Below are 14,480 nucleotides of genomic sequence, written 5' to 3'. Positions count from 1 at the left end.
ACCCTTTCATTAAGGGAATGCTCCCTAGCACAGGGACATGACCATGTGTGACAAATTGTGAGGTTTTCTTTAGCCTTCCATGTGAATTTACTGTGACAGTTTTAATACTGAAATAATAAAGTGTTTGATAATTTACTTATTTAACTATTCATAAAAATCAAATGTTCCTAAAGTTATTATATTTATTATATCTATATTAATTTTTTACCAACAATTGAACAGTTAAAACTTAAATAAAATAACTTTTACTCAATGTAAAATTGATCATGTGATGCCCTCTTTGTTCATCCTTGTTGTCTCACAAATCCCCAACTGAAATTTTTTAATACATTTGATAATTAAATTTAAAAAATTAGTCCATCGAAGAATTTCAAAGAATTTTTTAAGTTAATTTTATTTAAGGAAATTTTTTTTCTTTTAACCATTTACTTTTTTTCCTTTTTAACTATTATCAGCACAAAATACTTATAAATTTACAAAAAAAAATCCCCTAAAAAATCCACTTAATATTTAATTTTCATTAACATACCAAATAATTTTTATATTATAAGTTCAATATTAAATTTATTTCATTATAGAAATTTTCTTTCGATTTATCGAACAAACCCACCGTAATGTTTAATCCAAGAAATTTGTTTGATTTTTCTTTTAATTGTCACTTTTGGAAGAAGTTGGTTTGATAGTTAATCTCATCTAGAGTGACATGAAGAACTTTGTCTCATTATCATTTTTTCTTTCTTTCAAAATTAAGACCATTCCCATAAGGTGGATATTTGTTGTGGAATCTTGACACCCCATACACCCCAAAGGGTCAAGTGTTCCCAATGTCCAAATTTATACAATGTCCCAAAATTCTTTTAATTAATATTTAATCATGAATATAATTATATATACATATTGTACTGATTCATATATATGTATACATATATAAATGTACTCGTAAAAAGATAGAGAATAACAAGCGGTAAGTAGGCACTAAAAGCAGAAATGCTTAACATGCTGTAACTTTTGATCAATGGATGAGTTTAAAGAAAGCAGAAACCAACCAGACACATCAAAATCAAAACAAAGCAAAGAACACAAATCAGATTAGACAGGGACCTAATTTTTACCTTAATCAAAACAAAGCAAACGACAATAAAAAAAACATTAGGAATTGATGATCCTCCCTGTGTCTCTGTGTGTGTAGATTGTTTTGTCCCTGGAAGAGAAAGGGTCAAGAATGGAATTTCAGATGGAAAAACACCCACCCCCCTCAAAAGCTACAAAAGACCTGGACGTGCTTTTGAGACAGAAATACTAGTAGCAGTAGTGATAGTGGAAATCATGTTGACTCACAGTGTATCTGCTTCGACCTCACCACACAAGCCTGAAAAACAGAAAAAGCAATAATCAAAATAAAGCCTTTTGCTTTTCTTTTTCTGGTCTTGCTTTCTCTGTTTCCTCTCTTTCGTTCAGCATTTCTTTCTTATTTTCTCTGTGGTAAGCCAAAGAAAATCTCAATGACCCCTTCTTTTTTGCTGGTTTTTGTTTTCTTCGAGGGTCTTTTGGCTGTTGGTGTTTTTTGTTTGGTTTCCGAGAAAACTGTAGGAAAAGGAGAGAAAGATGGGAATCTTGCGACATCCCAAATTGTTCTGCTACAGTTTTTAACAGGGACTAAACATACCCATGTGAATTCTTTTTGTCTGTTAATCTCTGAAAATGAGTAGTTTTCTTTTCTTTTTTTTTTCATGTTTTTGTTTTATTGGGTGGATTAAGCTTTTGGTAAACAAAAGAGTGAGCTTTTTTCCTTACCAAATCTGTTTTCTTGGGATTTGAAATGTGCAAGTATTTGGAGGTTTTTTGATTCTATAAGCTTTGGGTGGACTTCTACTTGAGCAAAGATTCATGTAGTTATTATATTTCTTTATATAGTTTGTTTTATGGGATGGGAAAACTCAGGAATATGAGAGAAGCAGTAATAATAGGAACTTGTTCATTTTATTTTGCCTTCTTATTTTTCCCTTGTTCTTTGAGAAACACAAAAATGAAACATCAGCCCTTTTGGGCAACTCAAAACATCAGCTTTACTCAGTTAAATTCTTGTGAAGAAGTTTATTGAGTTATATTTTTTGGTTCTCTAACCAATGAACAAGACAAGCATTCAGTTTTGATTTATTTTCTTCTTATTCATTTTCCCTGCAACCAAACATAGCTTTGATTCTATCTCTCTCTCTCTCTCTCTCTCTGTGTGTGTCTCTCCTATTAGACCTCTTATTAAATGCTTATGCGGGATGTCTTTAGCTTTCCTTTTTGTAATGTAATGTTAAAATTGGAATAAAATACTAATAATCAATGGTCTGTATCTTTATCACTCTGTTCTTTACTTCTTTTATTATTAGCTCATTTTTTTCATGTGTGTCTACAGATAAGCAATTATTATGTTCTTCAAGTTTCCAATTTATCTGCTCTTTGAATTGATTAGCCTAATGATTATTTTTTTTTTCATTTTATGAATTATGTGTAGGCATTTATATTATTCATACTGATGGAGTCTTGGAGCTATGGCTCTGAAGGCAAAGGCCTTCTTTTTACTGATGAAATGGATTTGCCTGTGGATGCTTTTGCTAGAAGTAGAAAAGCACTCATAGGATGGGACCTCAAGCCTTCTACTGATTTTGAAGCTGTTGAGAGTATGGAATTCATGGATTTTGGTTTTGCTGATATGAACAAAAAACCCTTTTATGGTAACACCAGTATGGGAATCTTTGGTGCTGAGTTTGGTAATGGTTGTGCTAAAAGGGTAGTTTCTCCTACTTGTATGGTTACCTCTAGCTCATATTATGGTGAAGAGGAATCTGGTTCCAAGCATTCAAGCTCTTTGATGGAGTCTAACAGTCAGGAATCTTCACTCATTGATTTGAAGCTAGGGAGATTGACTGACCGTAGAGATGGACAGGATGGCAAGTTTTTGAAGGAAACTTCTGTTGTTTCTTCAGTTCGTCCGGCTTTTATGGCGAAGAAAGCTCGCACAACAAGCTCTTATTCTCATGCTCCTTGCTGTCAAGTTTATGGTTGTAACAAGGATCTTAGCTCCTCAAAAGATTACCACAAGAGGCACAAAGTTTGTGAGGCTCACTCTAAGACTGCCAAAGTTATTGTTAATGGAATTGAACAGAGATTCTGTCAGCAGTGTAGCAGGTTGGTTTTTTTTTTTTTTACACTCTTTTTCCCTTCAATTTGATATGCTTGTAAGTGAAATTTAATTGTTATCTAAGCTATTTTTAATTTAAGATCATATTGTTATTATATTTATAATGAGCCCATGCCCATGTACTAGCCTATTTGTTCCATTTAAGCTTACTATCCTAATTATCATAGTACTTAGTTTTGCAGTTTCATGGTCCATATTTGGACATTATTGCTTGGTATTAATTGTGCTTCCTATTGCTTCATCAGGTTTCATGCACTGGCTGAATTTGATGATGGTAAGCGTAGTTGTCGTAAACGCCTAGCAGGGCATAATGAGCGCAGAAGGAAGCTTCATTTCAATACCCTTTCTGGAAAACCACATAAATTGCTGCAGTCATATCAAGGTATGAACAATCTCTTACCGTTGTATCTCCTAAGGAAATTACGTTACTCTTCTTTATACAATTGAAATTCAGATATAAACTCAACCTGTCGTGAAAGGCAGAAGAAAAAGGAAAAACTTTTTGGTTATGTGATTTGAGCCACTTAAGACAGTTTGGTGCTAATGTCCTTGTCTTTATTCTCGTTTGCATTGGTACAGATAGTAACTTATTTTCTTCAAGTAAACAAGGTCAGGGCTAAAATTGATGCAAACCTTGCGAATTTTTTATTTCTCATGCAATAAGAAGTTGAAGGATTTGTTTTCCTGTAAGGCTATGATACATTACTTTTTGTACAGAAGTGATTTTCTTGTGACAAAAGAAAATTTAGATAAGAATGAGTTAACTTTTTGATATGTGTCTTTTATGCTAGGATGATAAAGTTAGACCTGATGTTTTTGAGTTCAGATTTTCTGTTTCCTTTGGGTCTCTCTCTTTGTAACTGCTACTCAATGAATCTGCTTTCTAGTGTGTTAATTTCAGGCCTTTATATAATAGAAATGTATATCAAAGCTGAATTGGTGCATTTAAAGAAACAATGTGCATGTTAGATGTGATTCAAGCATTTAAGGTTTGTTGATTTGATTGATAAACATAAAATTTTAGAGGTTATACTGTTTATGTGTATAACATCATGTATTTTTATTTATAAATGAAGTTGTAAAATAAAATTTTGGTGCTATCATTTGATCAAAAGATAATGTTTTCGTCAATCCCCACTATAAATGTGCAACTTATCTTAATGTTTAAGGATTTCCTAATTGCATATTGCACTAAATGAAAAGGTGGAATGGCCCAGTCATCCACTCCTAAGATTTATTATAATAATCGTTTTCCAACAATCTTACAACATTCCAAATATTTTGAAAAAGCTTCACATAGAAGCCATTCCATATTTTACCAATATGGTTGACATTTATAGGAACTTTTGCATGTTCAGTTACATGAAGTTGTAATCCTTCACAATCCCCTAAAACATAGTACATCCATGCCAAAGAGGAGGAAAAAAAGTTTCCAGAGAAAAGCATCCTAATTTTATTTTCTAACTTGTACTGGTTGCTTTTAAGTTTTAAGAATTTGAAAAGTTAATGCCATACCTAATCAGGAATTTTTTAAACTAAAAAAGTACTCATTGTCTTCAGAAACCCTCAATTGGAAGTATCCATGTGGAAGCAGTTTTTCAAGCCTGATATTAATGGAATATAAAATGCTAAAAAATAAAAGAAGCATATTAATCTTATCTAAAGTTTTAATGAGTTCAGACATGCTTTTCAAATTCGATTAATCAGTTTGATTTGCAAGTTAAAAGAGAAGTTGAAGCAACCCTATGGTCTTAGCTTGCTATGCTTCCTAATTTGCTATAGAATTTCATTTTGCCAAATTTTAATATATTGTTCATCTATGTGGGCTCTCAGGTACCAAATTTCTGGGGACCTCCATACCAAAAAGAATGCCCTTTGTTATCCCAAACATATTTCAAGGTGACTTTGTTTATCCAGAAAGATATGAGCAAGCTAATCAGAGTCAGCAGGTTAAATCTGAAGAGAAACCAATTTACAATCCTCAGTCAGCAACACCGATCACAAATTGCCAGTTGCGACCAAAATCTATCTTTCACATGCAAGGCAGTGGGAAACAGTATGTTCCTGGAACTTTTTCATCATCAACTGAAGGCTTCAATGCTCCTAACGCAGCATCAACTGTGAAAGTATCATCTGGACTTTCACGCTCAGATTGTGCTCTCTCTCTTCTGTCAGCTCAATCACAGGACTTGTCAAACCATGCAGCAGGAATTCAAATGACTAGGCCCTTGATTAATCACGCTGGCCATGCCTATCATAGCTTTGAGAAATCTGCTGGGATGAGTTCTTTGGAAAAAGCGAATGGCTTTTATTCATGTGGAATGAAGCCTATGGGAGCTGGCCAAGTAGGGGTTGCTGTGGTTTCTGATGCTGGTCATAATGCTAATTTTGCAGTCCAAGGAGATGGATATTTTCAAGATTCAGATCTTTTGAGTGCAAGGTATTTTCTTTCTCCTGAAAATGGAACCACTGTAGATTTGCTTCAACTTTCAACACATCTCCAAAGAGTGGAGCGACATAGGAATTCTATGCACGTAAAGCTGGAAAATGAGGACCTGTGTTATTTCCTTACCACTTAGTTGGTATGAGAGCAACAAGGTATGTGCAAAAATCGTTTCTGATTTTCATCTTTTGTGTTTTATTTTTAGTTATCCTTGAAAGTAGGAAACTCTCTTAGCTTAAATATCTTTGTATAAAAGGGCTGGTGGATTGTTACGGAGCCCACAAGACTCTCATGGTGAACTTTGAAATGTTAAAAGAAAGAAGACAAAAAAAAATAATGAATGAAACAGCTCATTTATTGAGTTTGTTTTCTATTATTTTCTCATATGGACAAGTGTGGATTACTTGCTTTCAAATGTTCCCCATAAATCTAGAATTGGTTAGGTCAATAATGATTTCAAATGTTAGGCTTACAGAACCTGTTGAGGAAAGAGTAAGCTAATATGCCAATGAGAAAACCATGAATGGCCTTCAACCATATCTATTTAAGCATAGCTGTTTGAGGATTAAAAGAGAAGGGTTAATGTTCTATTGTTCTTGCAGGTTTACAGGAAGTGGTGCAACAGTGCTGCTGCATTGAATGTTTCACCTAATTGATGCACTTCAAAATAGGTTGTTAGAGATTCAGATACCATTGGTAGTACATCTCGTTTCTGATAGGTATATATATAACAGAGTAAATTCTGGACTTTGTAACTGTAAATTGATGCAAGTTCAATAGTATTTGTTCCTTTTGAGAACTCTTGTTCTCCACTGATTTAATGTAGTTAGCTGGTTTAATGGTTCTGTTACCACATGCTAGATACTATTTGAGACAGTGTTGGACTTGGAAGACTTTTAGCTGGTTTAGTGATCCCAATCACTTTGGTTGCACTGAAGGCGCAAAGTTAAAAAGGAACAAACAAAAGAGTCAAGTAGGAATAAGACCCCTGTAAAAAGTTTAGAATGGAATCATGTAGCATTAACTGCTTTTATTTATAAACCTCTATACTGTATAAAACTTTAAGTGGTTCGTGTCCAATTGGAAGAAGATATGCTTGTGAGTGGACTGCATATCTTTGTTAAAATATCTTGCAGATTTAGTGCCTGGTTCATTTTAATTTAGTCTTTGAAGCATGATAACTTTTCTGCATTTCTTTACAGCCACCATTTTTTTGCATAAATTATCCCAAAAGTCTTGGAGTTTTGACTGGACATAGGCTTTAGGACTAAAATATGAAGACTTATGCATATTTTATCTTTAGGTATATTTGTAAACCCAATTTCTTCATCACTTGGAACAAATGAGTAGTGGCCACCTCATCCACCCATCAACTTGCCATTATAGTGCTCAGTGCTTTAGTGGCCAGTGAGTTGCAAATAGCTCCTATTTTTCCAAAAGTTAACAAGAATGAAACCATCCATTCCCAGAGGAATCTTATTTAAGAATTACAACTTGGCTTTGAAAGTGTATACAGAGCTGATTCAAAATGTCTTTTCCTGCATTGTCTGATTGGCAGATTTGCTGTTGTGCATGCGTGTCTTATGCTTCCAACTTGATAATCTTTTCTAAATTATTTCTTTATAATCAAAATGATGTAACAGGTGACGCTTTGTTCAAGGCACTTGATGATATAGTTATCAATTATCCTGCTTTGAAACTCTGTCTTGGTGTAGTTGTCGAATGGATGTCTGTTGTAACTTTAGTATATTTGACTTGAACAATCATGGGTGCTTCCATTGATTAAGCGTTATTCAATTGCAAAAAAGTGACTTGGGGTTGTAGAGACCACATTGGCTGTATGCTGAAATGATTTATTTAATGCAGTGAACTGATAATGCCATTGAGAGTATTAAACAATGAGAGAGATATCTATTCAATTGATTTATTTCCTCAACAGGCAATGTTTAATCCTGGGGATGACTTGGAAGTATTTGGAAGAATGGGTTTGTGTTGAATTGGTAAAAGGAGGTCCCCCATTAGAGTCCTGCTCAGGAATTTAATCAAAGGTGATGTCACATCAGCTAGCATTGTCTGAAAGCCAACTTAAATAATAAGTACTCAATTATTCTGATCGCTTGGACTTAATCTAGTTGTGATTTGCACTCTAATAACTTACTTGGAATGATCATTTTGATGCCATTACAAGTCAAAGAACAACAATGGACTCCCAATCCGTTTCTGTCAATGGGAATAAAGAAATACAGGGGAGTGGTGGGTGGTCACTCTCCATGGAAGAAGACATAATGTGGTGATTTCATGTGAACTTAATCGGCGGCTTATATCTAATAGATTCTCTTGTATAAAGAACATCTTCTTCATAGCTACAAAAGAGAAAAACCATAAACAAAGAAGAACTGGGTGACATTGTTGATTTTTATAGGCGCTCATGGGTCAGGTTCGATTGAGCTGACGTCTTTAAAAATCATACCAAACTCGACCCTGACCTACCCATAATCCTTACAATATATTTATACTATTAAAAAAGAGTTACATCATATAATATAATATAATTATGAACGTTAAAAAAATATTTGTACTCATTATAAAAAAAAAATGTTTGTTTCTTAATTCTAATAGTTTTGAATAATATAAATTAATATTACAAAATTTTAATTATTTATATTTCAAACCTTACACTTTAGAAACATTAGTATATATCTCTAATCTCTTTAAAAATCAATCAAAACAAATATTCATGAACGTGTCAAAATATACTAGTACCTATAAAATCAATAAATTCATTAATTATTAAATAAACAAATACGATTATCAAACTCCGCTTATAAAGTTTAAAAACCCGATATATAAAATAATAATCCCTCTATTAATATTTTAAAATTTTTAAATACATTTGAGATTTTTGTAGGAGTAAATTTCAAAATTATAATTAAACATAACAGAAAGCATTATTTATTAATATAATAATACTTTTGGGCCAAGCAGGTTCAGACCTAAAAATCTAAAAACAATTCCGGCCATAGTTGGGCTGGACCTACCAGCTTGGTTGGGCAGCCCGGCCCTTGGAACTTAATTAGAAAACCTTTGCTCTCAAAGTGGCAAAAGTACATGATGATCTTGCTTAGTCATTTTACAATTTACACAAAATTTACAAAGTATTCAATTTACAAAATTAGTAATTAAAACCTCTTCATGTAATTAAAATAGGGATTTTGAAATTTATAAAATAAAAACAATTCACTGAATTGATAATAATTACTTCAATTTCTTTATTTGTAATTAATTAATTGGATATATGCATATATTATATTTAACTCTGTTTGTCAAATTTTAAAAATGACATTATATATAAAAGATAAAATCTTAAAGATTGTTCCAAAAAAATAATTCCAAGGATTATGCATAAAAAATAATAATAACAAGATAATAGTCGATATCATTTTTTATTAATTTCTTTCCCTCTCTCTTTCTAGATCACATAAAATTAAATATATATAATAGTTATTCCTAAAGCATTAATCACATTCACACAAAAAATATTCAATTTCATGATATTGAGATTCAAATCTTTAAAACATTCACAACCGATATATAATTTTATCGAACTTTATTAAAGAAAATGACAATGTTTGATTTCAATCTCTTATATATATTCCGGTTAAATTTAAATTCTTATATTTTTCTTTCAAATTCATATATTCGACATAAAATAATAAAAGAAACTAATATTTTAAGCAAGAAATTAACTAGAAATCATGATTTGAAAAAGTTTGAGAAGAACTATAATTAGCAAGCATAGAAACAAGATTAATAATAATAATAATAATAATAATAATAATAATAATAATAGAAAGGTGAGACTCTAGGATAGTTGTGTTCACTAAAAGACCAATACCCTAACATCAACACGAGACATTAGATGATAATTAAGGAAAGTTTGAGAGATCAAAGTTAACGTTAAAATCCTACTATGTCTTAAATTTTGGTAGCAGTGAACCAGGCTCTATCTCCATATCTCCTGCCCTGATCTCTCAGCTTTCTTTGTTGCAACGTTCATGCACCCAGTGCTTCATTCCTGCAAAATCGATTGTAAACCCTAAAAAGCATCAGTTCTTTCTGCCAAGATGGAATACTTTTTAGCATTGTTTAATAGTGTAAAGACTTGATTGTAATTTATCATTACATTGTTGCGGCTCCCGGAAACTGGTGCTGCTGGGGAATTTGGAATGTACCTAGCCCACTGTTCCCAACAAGTCATGGAAATCAGAATCGAATAATGTCTTTAAATCTCGTTCGGAGAGAAAGATGAAAGATCATAGAGACTTTCAACAGCAGATATGAAACAGTTATGTCTTACATTTTTAGCTGCTGCGCTGAAGGCTTCTCGATGTGGAATCTCAGGATTTGCTGCTTTAATGCGCTGTATCTCCTCCCTTTCAATGTAATCAGGATTGCATGAATAGAACGTTTTGGATGGGAAAGATCATACAGTATTAAAGCAAAAAGAACATATTTGTAAGTTTCCCTTACTTCATGAACCGATTGTAAGCAGATGGGAGCCTGTGTTTCTTCTCAGGAGCTGCAAAAACAATTCCCCATAGATGTAAATATTTCCAAAAATAATTACTATGCTAGCTAGAAGAATGTGGAAGGGAGTATTTAAGGGTTTCTACGTTTTACAACAAACGGTGCCTTGGGGGAGGATGGCTCGCTTGATGTTGATGAGGATGGAGATGGAGACTGAACCTTCCTGAAATCACTGCAGAAACTCTGCTTCTCCTTGACATTAACAACTTCCATTACTAATCATATCAAATCTTAGTATATCTTACCAATTTTTTTTTTTCATTGTGAGATGTGGGGATGTGTAAATATGCATAATTGTGAAGCTTACAGAACCCAAAAAAATGGAGATTTGCTTCCTAATTACTAGTTTACTACCACAAATTAATAGCTGCACTCGGTCTCCACCTTTCTGATCTTTTCTTTCTCTTGGTCTAAAATGGAAACGTATGTACCTGGAGACTGAGGCTGGTTTGGGGATCGAGGCATTGACCTTGCAGTGGAGGTCTGGTGCTGAGAAAGGAGAGGTTACTGCAGTGACCGCATTTCACTGTCACAGTGTCCAGCAACCTTTTGCATGGGATCCCAACCTGTCAAAAACAAGAGAGCTAATCATTCATAAACCCCAAACCAACATATCATCATCATCATCATCATCAAGAAGAAAACTGGACTGGATTATTATTATTTTTTTCTTTCGTTCTTTCTTTGTCGCTTTTCATTGCCCTAAACTATGTACTAGTACTGAATTAAATTACCGCAAGAACAGTGTTGCAGAAGTTGCAACGGACATAGCAAAGATGCTCGGATTGTGGAACCAAGTCCATCCCAACTTTCTCTTCAAGGTTCATATTATCAAAGGAAGGGAAGGGAAGGGAAGAGATGAGAAGAGAAGAGAATTGAAGAGAGGGCAGCTAGCGAGGTAAACAAGGGTACTGTGGGTTTTGAAAAGTAACGAGAAAAGGTTAGGGTTTTTGATGTACTGATGCTAACAGGACGATGAATATAGAATGAGGTTGTGGGTTAGTTGGGTATCTGTCTCTCTGTTTAGAGAGGATATGGGGAATTGGTTGGAGCAAGAGAGTCCCAAAAATGAAAATCCTTGGGGTTTCTAATATTACTTGTCACAGAACCTGCTCTGCAATTTTCAGACATTCAGTTGCACGGGAACTGGATTCTCTCACACTCTAGAAATTAACTTCATCACCAATATCTCTCCATATAAATCGTTCCTTTAATTTGCACTCTCGTTTTTGCCCTACATCATACTCTCTTAAAGAGATATATTATCTGTTTAAAGAGTTAGTTTCGTAATGAAAATTAATGCATTGAATTTTTCATTTGTTATGAGATGTATGATTATGTTATCATATTAATAGTAAATGTCTAGATATATAAAAACCCAATTAATATTTGTATGTAGTTATAGATGTATGTCAAGACAGATACAATAACAAAATCTATCTCTGAAAAATTCTTATCGATTTGACATTTCCAACCTTCATTATTATCAATGAGCGAATGTGTAGTACTAAGCGGGTTTTGGATGCATACACAACAAAACTCAAGGAATCCACAACAATTTAGCTGAATTTGCTTGGCACAGACACCCTAGGCTAGCTGTCCTGACTTGATCCTATTCCTGGCTAGCTACAATATCGTAATTGAGGTGATCAATCATCTAGTTCTCTGAAAACTACCATGATTTTTATCGTTTTAATTTCTGAGTGATGCTTATGGAATGGAATTGAGTAAGTTTATATATTGTTTAAATCGATGGTAAGTGGTTTCTGGATTTATGTTTTACCCGCAATCTTACCACTTTTTCATGCAGATCTCAGTGAAAAAAAAACAAAAAACACGACTCAGAAAACCTTTTCCAAGACTGAGTTATCTTCCTGATGCACAAAGAAGACAAGGGATCCCGGTCCCTTGGGTGGCATGGTAATGGGAATCAACTATCATTCACATCTTCGAACCAAATATTTTTCACAGCCAAGCAGTTAGTCATTGGCCCCAAGGGGGTGGGGCCTGGTTTGGATAGCGTTTGAAAGAGTGAGAAGATAGTGAAGAGATGAGGTCCTGTCCATGCATTCCATCTTTTGTGGGTGCAATGCTAAACAAGGAAAGCTGAAAGAGACGGGTCCTACAATCACATGTCAATGTCACACAAGCACACGCACAGTGTTGATAGCAGCAGTACTGATGATATTTTGGAGTGAGAGAGAGCTGGAGGATGGGGGGGTTCCTGTCTTTTTGTGACGGGACGATTCCACAATTGCCAAACCTGGAAATAAAGCTAGTTTGACACTCGGTTTCCTCACCTTTCTTTGCTGGTATAAATCGACTTCCCCAAGGGTGCTTTTGCACTCAAGGCCCTGGCCATGGTCCGATGTAACGGTGGTTTTGCTTTTTCATTTACTTCCTTTTCCTCCTTTGGGGTCTCTCTCTCTGAATTCAATATACATATATGCATTTGTTTGCCACGAGATTCCCCCATGGTACCTCTCTCCGTGATTTCGTTACCATTAGTGCATCACTCATTTCTCACGTATAGTCCTGTTGATTAACGGATATGGACACAATGATTAGAGCTATGGAGACCCTGTTTCTTATCCATATCAGGAAACTTTGAATTGTGATTGGACAGCTCTTTTCCCTCTTTTACAGAAGCAGTACCCCTCCTTTTGACATCAAGCCCCCAGCTTTCTCCTCCCAAGGTTACGGAATTTTCATTAATCCCCTTGTTGAGTATGCTTGGTTCGGATCAAAATACTACCATAATTGGTTTGACAAATAAAAACAAATATACTGCTTGATAAATATCGTATCATGGATCCTAGTTTTATGATTGATTCAATCATGTGAAATTGTTGTACGGTAGATTATGTGGTTCTTCATCAAATTTACTACTATAGTATTATTATCTTTTTGTTCAAAACTTATCATATAATGTTAGCCAAGTTAATCGAAAAGGACCAGCATATTTCCATGCCTCATATATATCGAGTAGAACTCTAATGTAAAAATTTTAATTATTGAATAAGTGACACATTTTTAATGAAATTGATAGTTTGAAAAAAAATCATTAAGGGGGTTATTTTTATGCACACATTTCGTGAATTTAAAGTTTTTACAGATTCTGTTAGTTAAATTTGATGTAAATATTGGTCTATTTCTTGAAGACGAGTCCTTCCATAAACATAATCATGTTCATGTTTTTCAATATTAAGAATCAAAATTTTGCTCTGAGGATAGCCAAGGTGGTAGTATTGTATATTTCAATATTGTACCTATTATTCCAAACAGGATTAGAACAATTTTTTCTTCGTTCCGTTCCATAGACCTTATCCTAGTATAAAGTTGAGCCAGTTTTTACCATGCCTCAGCATTAAGTTTTAGCAGAGGCAATAAAGAGTCATAATGACATGAAGCAGCAATTGCTGGTCTTTGCCAATGAGAATATGTAGCTAGGTTTGGTTGATACTAGACTGTTAGTCTTTGGTGATATGCATGGGAGGGAGGCACTAGCAAGGAAACCATTGGCATTGCCCGTATTGTCAAGGGTTATTTGTGAAAGGGAAAAAAGCATTGTAAATAAGTTAAAATGATGTATCGAAAAGTAATGAAAAGGAAGATTGAAACAATTACTGAAATTTTGTGTTGTGGTAAGTGGAAATAAATAAATAAATAATAAAATCATGATTGAGGATAAGTAAAGAATAAACAAGCAATGGAAAAAGTTAAGAAGCATTAATTAGAAAAGTGTTCGAGAGATAAGTTAAAAAGAGAAAAGCTCTAGGTGAAAATGTTATAGCCTTGGAAAAGTGATTCCAAACGAATTATGAAGCATTATAGATACAATGCTAGAAGTAACTGTTACTTAAAAATAAATTTTAACACATATAATAAATAATATTATTAAGAAAAGTTTTAATACTGAGCAACAGTCACCTTTTAAAAAAAATGTTGAGTAATCGTTAATGAACTTTAATGTTGAGTAATGATTAAAAATTTTATTGAAATAATGGGTTTTATGACCATTAATAGTAGAAGGTAAAGAGAAATATATGTAAGAAATGCTATATGAGAACAAGTTAAAAAAATAAAAATATACATGAATATATAGGTATAAGAGAAGAAGGTGTATGTGAACAAATATAAGAAAAGAAAATAATGGTGAGACAGAAAAACACTTATACTTCAAGAAAATGTTAAAAGAAAAACTTCTTAACTATTTTCATATCTGAGTTATTAAACCAAACTTTTTATAACATTCCA

At 33.5% G+C, this 14,480-nt stretch overlaps 2 protein-coding genes across 5 annotated transcripts; one reads left to right on the top strand and one right to left on the bottom strand.

The window, feature by feature from the left end:
• The first annotated feature begins 1,294 nt into the window (after positions 1–1,294).
• On the top strand, positions 1,295–6,762 carry LOC110423561 (Squamosa promoter-binding protein-like (SBP domain) transcription factor family protein). 3 transcript variants are annotated; one of them, XM_021437797.2, is made up of 5 exons: positions 1,295–1,482; positions 2,507–3,180; positions 3,439–3,575; positions 5,027–5,791; positions 6,239–6,762. In XM_021437797.2, exons 2-4 carry the CDS (start codon positions 2,528–2,530, stop codon positions 5,770–5,772), a joined length of 1,536 nt encoding a protein of 511 aa, XP_021293472.1. In that variant the 5' UTR covers positions 1,295–1,482; positions 2,507–2,527; the 3' UTR covers positions 5,773–5,791; positions 6,239–6,762. The 3 variants fall into 3 exon arrangements, with proteins under 3 accessions (XP_021293472.1, XP_021293474.1, XP_021293473.1); XM_021437799.2 differs by having other exon boundaries at positions 1,402–1,424; XM_021437798.2 differs by lacking the exon at positions 1,295–1,482 and adding an exon at positions 1,516–1,889.
• A 2,653-nt stretch (positions 6,763–9,415) lies between these two features.
• On the bottom strand, positions 9,416–11,365 carry CRC (Plant-specific transcription factor YABBY family protein). 2 transcript variants are annotated; one of them, XM_021437608.2, is made up of 7 exons: positions 10,958–11,365; positions 10,655–10,789; positions 10,310–10,415; positions 10,167–10,215; positions 9,994–10,069; positions 9,820–9,876; positions 9,416–9,711 (listed from the first exon to the last, which is right to left on the bottom strand). In XM_021437608.2, the coding sequence occupies exons 1-7, from the start codon at positions 11,048–11,050 to the stop codon at positions 9,706–9,708; spliced, it is 522 nt and encodes a 173-aa protein (XP_021293283.1). In that variant the 5' UTR covers positions 11,051–11,365; the 3' UTR covers positions 9,416–9,705. The 2 variants fall into 2 exon arrangements, with proteins under 2 accessions (XP_021293283.1, XP_021293284.1); XM_021437609.1 differs by having other exon boundaries at positions 10,310–10,406; positions 10,958–11,357.
• Positions 11,366–14,480: the final 3,115 nt, after the last annotated feature.

This window comes from Theobroma umbraticum, unplaced genomic scaffold (assembly GCF_002168275.2).
Source record: "Theobroma umbraticum cultivar Fairchild unplaced genomic scaffold, ASM216827v3 scaffold_20.0, whole genome shotgun sequence".
NCBI classification, from domain to species: domain Eukaryota; kingdom Viridiplantae; phylum Streptophyta; class Magnoliopsida; order Malvales; family Malvaceae; genus Theobroma; species Theobroma umbraticum.
Note: the sequence above shows the minus strand (reverse complement) of the source record. Positions and strands in the feature narration are given on the sequence as shown.